We start from the raw sequence: 13,844 nt of genomic DNA, 5'->3' as shown, positions 1-13,844 counted from the left end.
AACGAACATAGAAAACCTTCCTTATTGTCTTACCAGTGCAGGTATCAGTATCATAGAGTGGGGTGACTATAGCCTTAGTAATCTAACTAACAGCAGCTAACTGCTGGCTAATAATCATAACCTACAGGCAAGCTGCACATTAGAAAAAATAAGTGGGGAAAAAATTATTTTGTTTCAGTGTTTCGAAGATGTTGTGTGTCAGTGGACATCTTACAGTTAAAACAGCAGATGCCCGTTGAAGTAGCTGTCACTACTGATGATATTACCACCCTGGTTTATAACCAGCCAGACCTTGTCGCTCTTGCTAAGCCGAACATTAATGCTGCCACTGGCAATCAGGTAACCAGTATGCTTTGTGGTGTATGCGTGCAGAACAAGCTGTCCGTTTTTCAGCAGATCAACAGCAGCAGCATTCTTGTTGATTGTGAGGCTGAAGTCAAACTCATAAACACCTGGCTGATTACATGTAAACTGCCCATTCTTAGTGTTATAGCTGTTCTGTCCATTGTAGATTACATCACGGAAAATGATCGGTGAGTGAGCTTTGGGGGAGCTGCTGCCGAGTTTCACTGAGAAAGCAGCTTTCTGTTGGTTGGCAGGAGGTCCAGTGTGGCCCTCGGGGCCAGGTGGTCCTGTTCGTTAAAGAAGACTTCAGCATTATTACTTCAAAAGAACCTTTCCACTGCAGTATAACTTAATAGTAATACATTTATATTAATTTAAATATGTATGGACAATAGAACAAGAAATGGTAGATTTACCTTGAGGCCCTGGAGGTCCACATGGGCCTTGTGCTAGAAAAAAAGAGATAAAAATTAGTATGTTCAAAATGTTTCTATTAACATGAGCTAGAATTACAGGAAGCAGTAGAGTTACCTGGCGCTGGTTGCGGTACTGGGCCTTGTGCTAAGGAAATGAAAGGGGAATCATTATTTCTGAAATAATCCAATACCAGCACTGACTTTCTTGAGTCTAACATGTCAGAAACAATTTCAGAACTTACCCCCCTCCTTCCATGGACTGAGGTCAAAGGCGGGAATGCAGTGGCACTGGGTGTAGCCAGACCCTCGAGGCCGGTACAGGAAAGGTTTTTCAGGGACTTCAGTGATACCAGTGTTGTCACAGATTATACGGGCAAGTGATACGTTCCTCAGTGAGCTCTTCTGAGCCTCAGTAAAGACTCCTTCATTCTCCCACCAAAGTCTGAAATGGGACAGTGTTTTTAAAGTTTAAAGCCTGAATGTAACAGTGTGGCAAACACAGATCTCTGAACCTCAGCAGTGTTGGCTGTGTAATCTCCTGTGTGCTTACCTGTCTCCCTGGCGAATCCTTTGGAACTGATTTGTAATCAGGCAAGCAAACAGGGGTCCCACTCTTCCTCCATGGACAAATGGCTCTGCTACGCCTCCCAGCCACACATCAATGTTGTCAGGGGTGCCATAAAGATGCAGGAGCTTCCTGGCCAGATCTGTGTTTTTCAGCACTGTAGCCAGTTCATTAAGATTTTGTGGCTGTGACAGTCCACAGAACTTGCGCCACTGGTTGTAACCTTAAAATGATCAACACAGTTTAGGAGAGTTAAGGCATGTGCAGTAGAGCCCTTAGATGTGTAACCAAATTCAGAAATTATGGGAATAATAGATGCAATGCTAGATACAATATAAAAAGTTTAAAATGGCAAAAAGTAAAATAAAATAAAAAATTCAGATGAGTTACAGTGAAAAACGGAAATAAATGTAAAGCAAGCAATGGTGATAAAGCATACGCAATCAAATGCCAGGTTAAAGAAGTACAGGGATCCAGCCAACGGTTGATTCTCCTGCGCTGTGCTATGCTGTCTTTCACCAGATTGAGAATTTCAACAATTTGCTATTGGAACTGTTCTATCACTGCAATTAGCCAGCAGGCATGCACCTCACACGCCACCCCATCGCCAGTACCAGACTGATTTTTTTTTTTTCCTCTGGATAGATCCCTGCACTATAGTATTTTTCACCACATTTTGCAATTTACCACCAGGGATGGCATGTGCGATCATGCAACGGTCCTATTCATGCTCGATTTTGCAGGGCAAAATGGCAACCAGCATGAAACAAAGGGGGAAGTAGAGGACAAAGGAAGCATAGGACAATTTTAGGCTTCTTATTAAACGTAAAATCCCAGGAGCTTGTCTTGTTTCTTGTCTTTGTAGACTCACAAGGAAAACACACTAATGTGTTGCTTACTGAATGTTTATTACCAATAGCTGCAGGTAAACAGCATTTTATTTGCAGAGGATTATAACACAGACTAGAGGGATCCACAGAATTAGCCATCTGTTTACCGTCAAGGAATTAGCAAGCTGGCACAGCATTTAACATTTAGCATTAGCAAGCCAATGGGATTTTAAAATCAAGCTGACATTGTGCCAGTGTAGGGATCTTAAAACAGGTCATAATAAGAAGCCTTTGAGAATACTCTTCACTGAATTGCTTGAGATGACTTGGTGAATCAAGAAGAAGTGTGAAGGGAATCAACGCATGACTACAAAAAGAAATGCTTATGATATCTAAGTGCATTCTTATGTCATTGCCTAGTTTTAATTAAGAGCTATGGTTTGGCCATTAAACAGAAAAAAAAAAATTTTAATTTACTGGTTAAACTTCTAAAATATATTAACTGAATATGTATCTATTTTTCAAAAAGTTTACTTTACATGGATACCTAATGTTGATTGGATAACAATATGGTATCCGTGTTATGTTTCATTAAGGACGACAAACTCTAGACCTGAATTATATGTACAAAGATTAAATTAATACCAGGGAGTCCATGGTCTCTTCCTCTCTGCATGTTCAGCGAACCCAGATCCAGAGCCAACCTAGCGGAGAATTTAAACAGCCTGTCCCTCAGCTCATCGCTCAACAAGTGCTGCTGAGTCCCCAGCTTAGCTGGGCGACCCACCAGTCCTCTTAAGATAGGGTCCACACCACCTGACAAACAAACAATATCATTTATTCACTCTGTCTATGATAGAACTGAGAAGGTGAAGGTTTAGGCACTACCTTCAAAGATGACCCTCCATGGTGCATTGAAGGATTTGTGCAGCAGTGGGCTGGGGTACTGAGGGTGATCCTGGTACATCTCATTAAGACGGAAAATGAAAGGCTGAATCATGATGTGAGCAAAACGGTAAGCAGCTGTGGCAAACACGTTGGCGATGCTGGGATCCACATTGCTATTATAACCGGGGTAGGTGGACAACTGCCTGGAAATGAAGTCTGGGCCTACAATGTGGTGTAAGAAGTCTCTGTATGTGATCACCTGAAAGACAAAAATAAACTCAACAACTCCATAAACATTTTGAATATGATAATTAAGATACTTCACGCTCCTCTCTAACCTGCATATATCCACCCACGATCTTGCGGGCCTCCTGGTAGAGTCTCTCTCCATTCCACTGTGGATTGAGGAGGACCAGAGCGCGTGCCAGTCGGTTGTGCTCACGCAGCAGGAGTGTGTGCAGAGAGGTCAGTGCAATGTTCTCATTTGAGCGGTCATCACCTTAAAAATCACATAAAAAAAATCAAACTTCTGTCAGCTCTGTGCAATGCTTAGACTCAACTGAAGACTTTAGAAATGTGAATGTCAGTAAATTTGATAGTTCTTACCAGCGACAAAGCAGGGCACCTCCTGGGCAGTGGTATCATCGGTAATGCGAGCTCGGGTGGCACACGGATTGGTGCTCCCTGTGGCAAAGGGCAGAAGCTCACGGCCGTTGTCATTGAATTGCCTGTTGACTCTCAAAAGACCCTCATCTGTGGAGAAGTCCCGGAGGGAGCGAGCTTTGGCATCATCTGAACCGTAGACCTGACTTGCATCAACGAAGGCCGTGAGAGTGTTGATCTGCTGACGGACAGTGCTCGCGCCGAGGTTCAAGCAATTGTTTCCGGAGCCACACGCTGGTGCTGACCGAGTAAAGGGCAAGCACTCCTTTGAATTAATGCCAAACCGGGGGTCACTGCTGGGAATCTGTTTGGATGACAAGAGGCACTCAGTACTCACCCTGCATGCATTTGTATGTAAATGTGTCTTTTCCTGAGTAATGCAATGGCACTGACTGGAATGGGGAAGCAGGGGTCTTTGCGCACACAACTCATTTCACAGTTGATGCCGTCACTGAATGTGGTAATAGATGGAGAGGTAGGGGTGAAGGTCAAATCGTGGTCACTGAGCTGGGCAAAAATTGTCACCAGGAAAGTGTAGAGTGGGTCGTTCTCCACTTCAGAGTTCGCTGTTGCCAAAATGCGGTTGGACACGTCTCTTACCTGTGGATAAGGATGTGGAAAATGAGCACTTTGGTGAGAGGATTTGTGCACATATTTTCCAGAGCATTTCGCAGTGTGACCAGGAAGGATATTATTCTAAAGTGTATTACCAGGGGAAGAACATGACCATTGATAGGACGCTCAGGGGTCCAGCCTTTAGGTGTAGAAAAACCATTCTCATACACAGGAGGGAGCAAGCGGAGAAAAGGTATGTTGGAGGCCCCCCAGCGGGTGTTTCTCCTAAGTGAGAGGAACAAATACACTGTATTCTATGGTTTGAAAGGGACACAGTGTGCAACAAAAGTCATCATCCAAGACCCAAATAATGGATATCATAATTAGTACCAAATAGGGATTTGACTTGCTCACTCAATGAAAGCTCACTGTGCAGGCAGATATTCTTTTATAACTTGAAAAGTTAGAAATAACTGCCTCACCTGTTGTTGCAGACACCGCTTGCACTGTGATACGCCTGCAAATTTTGAGTCGTCTCACAAGCAGGGATGCGCTGACGTGGAGAACAGCCTGTCAGACCAATGAGGGTCTGCAGATCTTGATCAGAGAGCAAATCTGAATAAGACAGCCAAGGTATATAAATTAGTTTTAAGGCTACATGTATGGAAAATGTAAAAAATAAATAAAAAGAAACATTTCAGATACACACCTGTGGCATTGATGGAGCGTTTGTGACGCCTTTCAAGATTATCAGTGATCATTTGCAAAGAGGTAGCCAGGTAATCAGCAGAGCGCACAACAATGCGGGAGACTCCTCTGGGCTGCTTCATTAGCCGCACGACATCCTCGTAACGTGCGTCCCTCCTCACACGGTCCACGCTCCTGTGATGTGTGGGGAGGTCACATTTATAAAATCATTCATTAAGACTATTCTACACTTTGATAGATTTTTGCTGCTGTGTCCTTCAGGGGCTGAAGAATGTACAGTAGTTTAAGAGATCTGTGCACTCACTGTTGCCTTGAATACCGATAGGCTGCGTCCACTTTGGCCTTTGCTGCCAGCACAGTTTTTTCAATGTAGCTCCGGCTCAAATGTGCTGAAAAAAGAGAAAATGTTTTGTTTAATTTACTCCTTGATTCACTTTTAATGTCGGGGGACAATGACACTACACTTAATTCATGAAAATGTTTATGTTTCACATAATTTCTGTATTTTACACAAATTAAAATTAAGCCAGCATAAAACATTTACATTTTTAACATCTAATCAATTATGTAGAAAATACATATTGCAGATGGTAGAAGAATGTGATTATTTAAAATAATTTTAGTGATGAATGCATCAAAAGTTATTTACAGCTTTCAGAAGACTGAGTTGAGGCTCACCTTCATTAACCTGGCATTGCAAGCACAGGTAGAGGCCTACAGCCAGTAGGCACAGAAACCGATTCATCTCTGCAGAACAAAGACAAATACTTGCCATCACATAAATACTAGTAGAAAGATATATATATATATATATATATATATATATATATATATATATATATATATATATATATATATATATATATATATATATATATATATATATATATATATATATATATATAAAATCCAAATGTATATAATATAATTTTATATATATATATATATATATATATATATATATATATATATATATAAATCTTTTAAAAACTGATTATTTATATATGTGATGCAAAATAACAAGAATTAACCTGTGAGAGTAAGGTATCTGTATTCTTTTTCTCTTCTGAGTTCTAATATCCTGGCGCATCCACCTTGATCTTCCAGCTGCTGTAGGAAGTCTGAGCTGCTCAGATTCACGGCTCATTTTTATAGAGCCAGCAGCAAAATGTAATTTCATCTGTAGAGAGGAATTCTGCTCAGATAAAACATGAATTTTCTCCTTCCTTGTTCCTCCACTGGAGCATCTTTGCTGGAAATGTCTTTTTCCATTGATTAGTCATGGCAAGAAAGAATATTTTTGACATAATGTAACTTATAGAATGTAATTTTGATTTAATCAGGGAAAAGAACATCTCAAATATAGTGTTATAATTTCAATCTATTATTCTTGAATTCATACATTTGTCTGTTTATTTATGCACTTGTAAGCGAATTCTGCACTTAAATTGAAGTTTTAGATTACTGTGGATATATTGTATCAAGTGTAATCTTGATGGACACAGTTTCTTTCTTCAATCTTTACATTTAGATCGGTTGTTTTTACAGAACCACAAAAGATGATAATGTTTGCATATCCCTGCATAAACTGCAAAAGTTCTGCTCTGTAAAAATATAATTTACGTATTTTCTTTTTGAAAAACTACTTTTAAACTACTACTTTTATCTCATTTTATTTTATTTTTATTTTATTTCAGTCTGTGGTTGTTATTATCTACACAATGCTCAACAAACAAAGGAGCACAGCAATGTCACATATGTAGGTGTTGCTGGGTTCGCTGAAAAGAAATATTGTCCAGATTTTATGACAAGATGCGCAAAGGATTGAAATTCCCATCTTGTGCAACCACTTAAGGAAAAAAAGTTCTGCTTAAACTCATTGTAGCTCTTCCTGTTAAGATTTACATCAAGCCAGAAAATTTCTAAACTGGCAGAAGACGTGACTGAATGTAGGTTAGCTTTGTGGATTTAAAACGGTGTTGCATACTCGCATTCCCATTTACATTAGTGTTTTTCATCCTAGTTGCCACTGTCCGACAAAACATAGGAGAAAATTGTGTCCTGGTGAAACCACATTTCATGTTGTATAGTTTACAAACAAGTAACCTAACATGTAGTTGTGACAACAACTGTTCTTCTCTGTGCGGAAAAATGTTTTTCAGCACAAACAGCATTTTTATACAATTGACATTGTAAATGTCTTGCTACATATAGGCTTCTTACTCTTTTCGCACTCACACAGCCACATAAACTACACCAAAACAATACCTATAAATGAATAAGTAAAACTGGCTTTTATAAAGAAAGTAAATATGATCGTTTGCTTCGATAATTGCACAACTGTCTATGTGTTAACATGGTATCGTGCATCTTTGGCTGCCAGGATCTTAGAAAAACACAGCTTTGAACCTGTTGCAAACTCCTGTATGGGAGGCACAGCTCAGACATCTCAAACTGACAGTTTGCGTGATCCAGGAAACTCGTGGAATGCGTGTCTTGAAAAAAAAAAGTGAGGCATGTCCGTAATGTTCTTTTCATCACAATTTCCCTATTTGGCAATGAGATGATGGTTTAAGGTGTCTACACCTTGCCAATGAACTGAATGTGAAATATCATTATTACTAATAATAATTCCAAGGCTTTTAAATGTATCTTTATCTTCCATATTATATTCACTGGCTACAATAAAGCATGAACATGAGTGATGCTTTACTTTTACATTAAAGAAAGTTTTGACCTATAGATCTGTGATCTATTGTAGTCACTTCAGTCATTTTGGTCACTTCAAATAGCTTAATAGAGCTGCTGTTATATTTGTTGCAATTTCTGCTGCTGTCTTAGACAGACTGGCCTTGAAAGACTCTTCAAAGTCCTTCCGCACAGAATCTCTACAGACAGGTATGCAAAAACATGCACCACAAGCTAAAATTGTAAATCTACATTAACTTGGTGAGGAACTCCTGCTGCCCACACACAAATACACACACAGAGACAGAGAGAGGATGCAACACCGACATGAGGAACGCAGTCATCAGGATCCACAGACACTAACACTAATTTAATTTTTTTTTTTTTCCTCAATTTCTTTATTAAAGTTTTCCAATATAGCAAAGTTACAAAAATAGATAAAAAGGGGAAGGGAAAAAAAGGCACTAAAAAGACAAAGAACAGTGGACAGGTAAACATTTGGCAACTAGTCGAAATTGACATATGCAGGTGGACTGAAAAAAAAAACAGGCAAATAAGGCACTAGTTGCCCCCACCCCCTATTCCCCTATATTGTAAAGAGAATTATTAAACATGAATGAAACCTATGGAACATATAAATATACGTAAACAGATAAAAAAAAAACAACGCAAGAACATTCTACACATCCCTCCTCCTACGTACTACACACACACACATACACACATATATGCACGAAAGTGCACATACATACAAAAAAAAGAAGGTAAAGTAAATAAATAAGTTAAAATTAAAATAAAATAGGAAGGGTCACCCAGGTTAGACAGGTTGGTCACAAATAAATAAACAATACATAAACAATAGACATAGAGATAATCTCGCCCATTCACCTCCCCCAACTAGTCTGGAATGATATCGTACTCCCCTATGTGCCTGAGAACATGCAGCCATGTTTGGTTAAATGTCTTTAGAGAGCCTGTCCTGAGTGCACGCAGCTTCTCTAGCTTAATGCAATTCAGGATCTCACGAAGCCACCAGTTGTGGGTGGGGGGAGAGGAATATTTCCATTTTAGAAGAATTGCACGCCTGGCCAGCAGGGTGCAAAAGGCCACTACATGCTGCTTTGAAGATGGGATCGGGGGGCCAAAGGAAACTCCAAAAATAGCTAGAGAGGGATCCAAATCTAAAGTAATCCCCAGTGCCCGACCAAGTATAATGAAAATATTCAATTCAATTTGAATTCAATTCAGTTTTATTTATATAGCGCCAAATCACAACAAACAGTCGCCTCAAGGCACTTTGTATTGCGGGTAAAGACCCTACAATAATACAGAGAAAACCCAACAGTCAAAACAACCCCCTATGAGCAAGCACTTGGCGACAGTGGAAAGGAAAAACTCCCTTTTAACAGGAAGAAACCTCCAGCAGAACCAGGCTCAGGGAGGGGCAGTCATCTGCCGCCACCGGTTGGGCTGAGGGGAGAGAAAAGACATGCTGTGGAAGAGAGCCAGAGATTAATAACAATTAATGATTAAATGCAGAGTGGAGTATAAACAAAGTAAATAAGGTGAATGAAAAGAAACAGTCTATTGTGGGAACCCCCCCAGCAGCCTAGGCCTATAGCAGCATAACTAAGGGATGGTTCAGGGTCACCTGATCCAGCCCTAACTATAAGCTTGATCAAAAAGGAAAGTTTTAAGCTTAATCTTAAAAATAGAGAGGGTGTCTGTCTTCCGAATCCAAGCTGGAAGCTGGTTCCACAGAAGAGGGGCCTGAAAGCTGAAGGCTCTGCCTCCCATTCTACTCTTAAGTATCCTAGGAACCACAAGTAAGCCAGCAGTCTGAGAGCAAAGTGCTCTGTTGGGGTGATATGGGACTATGAGGTCTGAGATAAGATGGGGCTTTATTATTCAAGACCTTGTATGTGAGGAGAAGAATTTTAAATTCTATTCTAGATTTAACAGGGAGCCAATGAAGAGAAGCCAATATGGGAGAAATCTGCTCTCTCTTTCTAGTCCCTGTCAGTACTCTAGCTGCAGCATTTTGGATCAGCTGAAGACTTTTCAGGGAGCTTTTAGGACAGCCTGATAATAACGAATTACAGTAGTCCACCCCAGAAGTAATAAATACATGGATTAGCTTTTCAGCATCACTCTGAGAAAGGATGTTTCTAATTTTAGAAATATTGCGCAAATGCAAAAAAGCGGTCCTACATATTTGTTTAATATGTGCATTGAAGGACATATCCTTGTCAAAAATGACTCCAAGATTTCTCACAGAGTTACTGGAGGCCAAAGTAATGCCATCCAAAGTAAGTATCTGGTTTGACACCATGTTTCTAAGATTTGTGGGGCCAATTACAAGAATTTCAGTTTTATCTGAATTTAAAAGCAGGAAATTAGAGGTCATCCAGGCCTTAAAATCTTTAAGACATTCCTGCAGTTTAACTAATTGATGTGCGTCATCTGGCTTCATTGATAGGTAAAGCTGAGTATCATCTGCATAACAATGAAAATTGATGCAATGCTTTCTAATAATACTGCCTAAGGGAAGCATGTATAATGTAAATAAAATTGGTCCTAGCACAGAACCCTGTGGAACTCCATAATTAACCTTAGTGTGTGAAGAAGACTCCCCATTTACATGAACAAATTGGAATCTATTAGATAAATATGATTCAAACCAATGCAGTGCAGTACCTTTAATACCTATAGTATGCCCTAATCTCTGTAATAAAATGTTATGGTCAACAGTATCAAAAGCTGCACTGAGGTCCAACAGGACAAGAACAGAGATGAGTCCACTGTCAGAGGCTCTAAGAAGATCATTTGTAACCTTCACTAATGCTGTTTCTGTACTGTGATGAATTCTGAAACCTGACTGAAACTCTTCAGATAAACCGTTCCTCTGCAGATGATCAGTTAGCTGTTTTACAACTACTCTTTCAAGAATCTTTGAGAGAAAAGGAAGGTTGGAGATTGGCCTATAATTAGCTAAGACAGCTGGGTCAAGTGATGGCTTTTTAAGTAGAGGTTTAATTACAGCCACCTTGAAGGCCTGTGGTACATAGCCAACTAATAAAGACAGATTGATCATTTTTAAGATAGAAGCATCAATAATTGGAAAGACTTCTTTGAACAGTCTAGTAGGAATGGGATCTAATAAACATGTTGCTGGTTTGGAGGAAGTAACTATTGAAGTTAACTCAGAAAGATCAAGTGGAACGAAAGAGTCTAAACAAATACCAGCAGTGCTGAGAGCAGCCGAACATGAAGATAAATCTTTGAGATGGTTTATGTCTGTGTAGATTCTCAGTTATCCAGGTCATAGTAGTCTCTGGAGCTTGAAAAAGGCGACTGGACTTCTTTTTGTTTCTTGAAGACGTTTCACCTCTCATCCGAAAGGCTTCTTCAGTTCTCAACCAAATGGTGGAGAGACCCAGGTATTTAAACCCCTGTGGGCGTAGTCCCCTGGAGGTGGTTATGACCCTCTATTGATCATGTGCTGGAACACATGTGCCCAGGTGTGAAGGGGGCGTGGGTCATATTTAATCAGTGGTTTCAGTTGAAACCAACTTAGGACTCCGCTCCATTGTTTCCTGTGGCCTATTGAGGTCACTGGAACAAAGGTGTGAATGGGGGTTGAGACGTCTGGGAAGGGAGCTCAGGACAGCACTGTAAGCGGGGGAAAGTTGGTGACGTAATCCACCTCCTCTGTTCAATGATGGTTGTTCACAGTGGACATAGATGGCTTCTTTCACTCCTCTTTCAAACCATCTGTTTTCCCTGTCCAGAATGTGGACATTGGCATCCTCAAAAGAGTGCCCTTTTTCCTTCAGATGCAGATGTACTGCTGAATCTTGTCCTGTCGAGGTGGCTCTTCTATGTTGTGCCATTCGTTTGTGAAGAGGCTGTTTGGTTTCACCAATGTAGAGGTCCGAGCACTCTTCACTGCACTGAACAGCATACACTACATCGCTGATCTTGTGTTTGGCGGGTTTGTCCTTGGGATGAACCAGTTTTTGTCTTAGGGTGTGACTTGGTTTGAAGTATACTGAGATGTCATGCTTGGAGAAAATTCTTCTGAGTTTCTCTGACAAGCCTGACACATATGGGATGACAATGTTGTTCCTCTTGTCCTTCCCATTCTCTGTAGTTTGTGTTTGGCCTTCATTCCTGTGCATCTTAGCTGATTTGATGAAGGCCCAGTTGGGGTAACCGCATGTTTTGAGGGCTTTCTTAATGTGTGTGTGTTCCTTATGCTTCCCTTCTGCCTTAGAGGGAACACTTTCCGCACGGTGTTGTAGGGTCCTGATCACCCCAAGTTTGTGTTCCAGAGGGTGGTGGGAGTCAAAGAGGAGATACTGGTCTGTGTGTGTGGGCTTCCGGTAAACTTCAATGTTGAGGCTTCCATCTTCCTCGATAAGCACCGCACAGTCCAGGAATGGTAACTTGTTATCTCTGGTGTCCTCCCTGGTAAAACGTATGTATTTATCCACTGAGTTAATGTGACGAGTGAAGGCTTCTACTTCTCGGGTTTTGATTTTGACCCAGGTGTCATCTACATATCTGTACCAGTGGCTAGGTGCCGTCCCTTTGAAAGAACCAAGAGCTTTACTTTCCACTTCCTCCATGTAAAGGTTGGCTACAATGGGAGACACTGGGGAGCCCATGGCACATCCATGCTTCTGTCTGTAGAATCCATCATTGTATTTAAAATATGTTGTGGTAAGGCAGAGATCTAAAAGTGCACAAATCTGATCTGGGGTGAAGCTGGTTCTGTTCAGTAAGGAATCGTCTTCCTGTAGTCGTCTTCTGACGGTCTCCACTGCCTCAGTTGTAGGTATGCAAGTGAAAAGTGAAACCACATCAAAGGACACCATGGTTTCATCTGGATCCAGTACAAGATTCTGGACCTTGTTAGTAAAATCTGTAGAGTTTTCAATGTGGTGGGGTGTGATGCCAACAAGCGGGGATAAGATGGTGGCGAGGTGTTTGGAAATGTTGTAGGTGCGGTTACCCCAACTGGGCCTTCATCAAATCAGCTAAGATGCACAGGAATGAAGGCCAAACACAAACTACAGAGAATGGGAAGGACAAGAGGAACAACATTGTCATCCCATATGTGTCAGGCTTGTCAGAGAAACTCAGAAGAATTTTCTCCAAGCATGACATCTCAGTATACTTCAAACCAAGTCACACCCTAAGACAAAAACTGGTTCATCCCAAGGACAAACCCGCCAAACACAAGATCAGCGATGTAGTGTATGCTGTTCAGTGCAGTGAAGAGTGCTCGGACCTCTACATTGGTGAAACCAAACAGCCTCTTCACAAACGAATGGCACAACATAGAAGAGCCACCTCGACAGGACAAGATTCAGCAGTACATCTGCATCTGAAGGAAAAAGGGCACTCTTTTGAGGATGCCAATGTCCACATTCTGGACAGGGAAAACAGATGGTTTGAAAGAGGAGTGAAAGAAGCCATCTATGTCCACTGTGAACAACCATCATTGAACAGAGGAGGTGGATTACGTCACCAACTTTCCCCCGCTTACAGTGCTGTCCTGAGCTCCCTTCCCAGACGTCTCAACCCCCATTCACACCTTTGTTCCAGTGACCTCAATAGGCCACAGGAAACAATGGAGCGGAGTCCTAAGTTGGTTTCAACTGAAACCACTGATTAAATATGACCCACGCCCCCTTCACACCTGGGCACATGTGTTCCAGCACATGATCAATAGAGGGTCATAACCACCTCCAGGGGACTACGCCCACAGGGGTTTAAATACCTGGGTCTCTCCACCATTTGGTTGAGAACTGAAGAAGCCTTTCGGATGAGAGGTGAAACGTCTTCAAGAAACAAAAAGAAGTCCAGTCGCCTTTTTCAAGCTCCAGAGACTACTATGACCTGGATAACTGAGAATCTACACAGACATATTGCCTTGCACTTTGGGAGGAACACCCTTCAATTGGTGCGGGAGTATGAAAGGGACTCAAGAAAGCTAGCGGACTACAGGAACCACCTTCGTTTCAACTTGAGATGCAGACAGTCCAGACTGGTTCCCAAGAGTTTGCACCTTGGGTCCACAGTAAAAGGACATAGAGCTGACCAAATTCTATGGAGAGCACAGAACCACCTTTTAAGTGAAAGGATAAGACAGGTCCATTTCACCATAGATGCACTCCA

At 41.2% G+C, this 13,844-nt stretch overlaps 1 protein-coding gene across 1 annotated transcript; it reads right to left on the bottom strand.

Moving 5' to 3' along the window:
- Window positions 1-216: 216 nt before the first annotated feature.
- LOC115785837 (eosinophil peroxidase-like) lies at window positions 217-5,715 on the bottom strand. Its single transcript, XM_030737739.1, is given in 14 exon segments — window positions 217-632; window positions 762-794; window positions 989-1,203; window positions 1,312-1,549; window positions 2,802-2,972; window positions 3,045-3,303; window positions 3,383-3,543; window positions 3,651-4,011; window positions 4,101-4,307; window positions 4,418-4,547; window positions 4,745-4,877; window positions 4,972-5,144; window positions 5,275-5,359; window positions 5,649-5,715. Coding segments are annotated over 14 exon segments (2,649 nt in total).
- Window positions 5,716-13,844: the final 8,129 nt, after the last annotated feature.

The sequence above is a fragment of the Archocentrus centrarchus genome, chromosome 9 (assembly GCF_007364275.1).
Source record: "Archocentrus centrarchus isolate MPI-CPG fArcCen1 chromosome 9, fArcCen1, whole genome shotgun sequence".
NCBI classification, from domain to species: Eukaryota; Metazoa; Chordata; class Actinopteri; order Cichliformes; family Cichlidae; genus Archocentrus; species Archocentrus centrarchus.
This window is presented reverse-complemented; position numbering and strand designations above follow the sequence as displayed.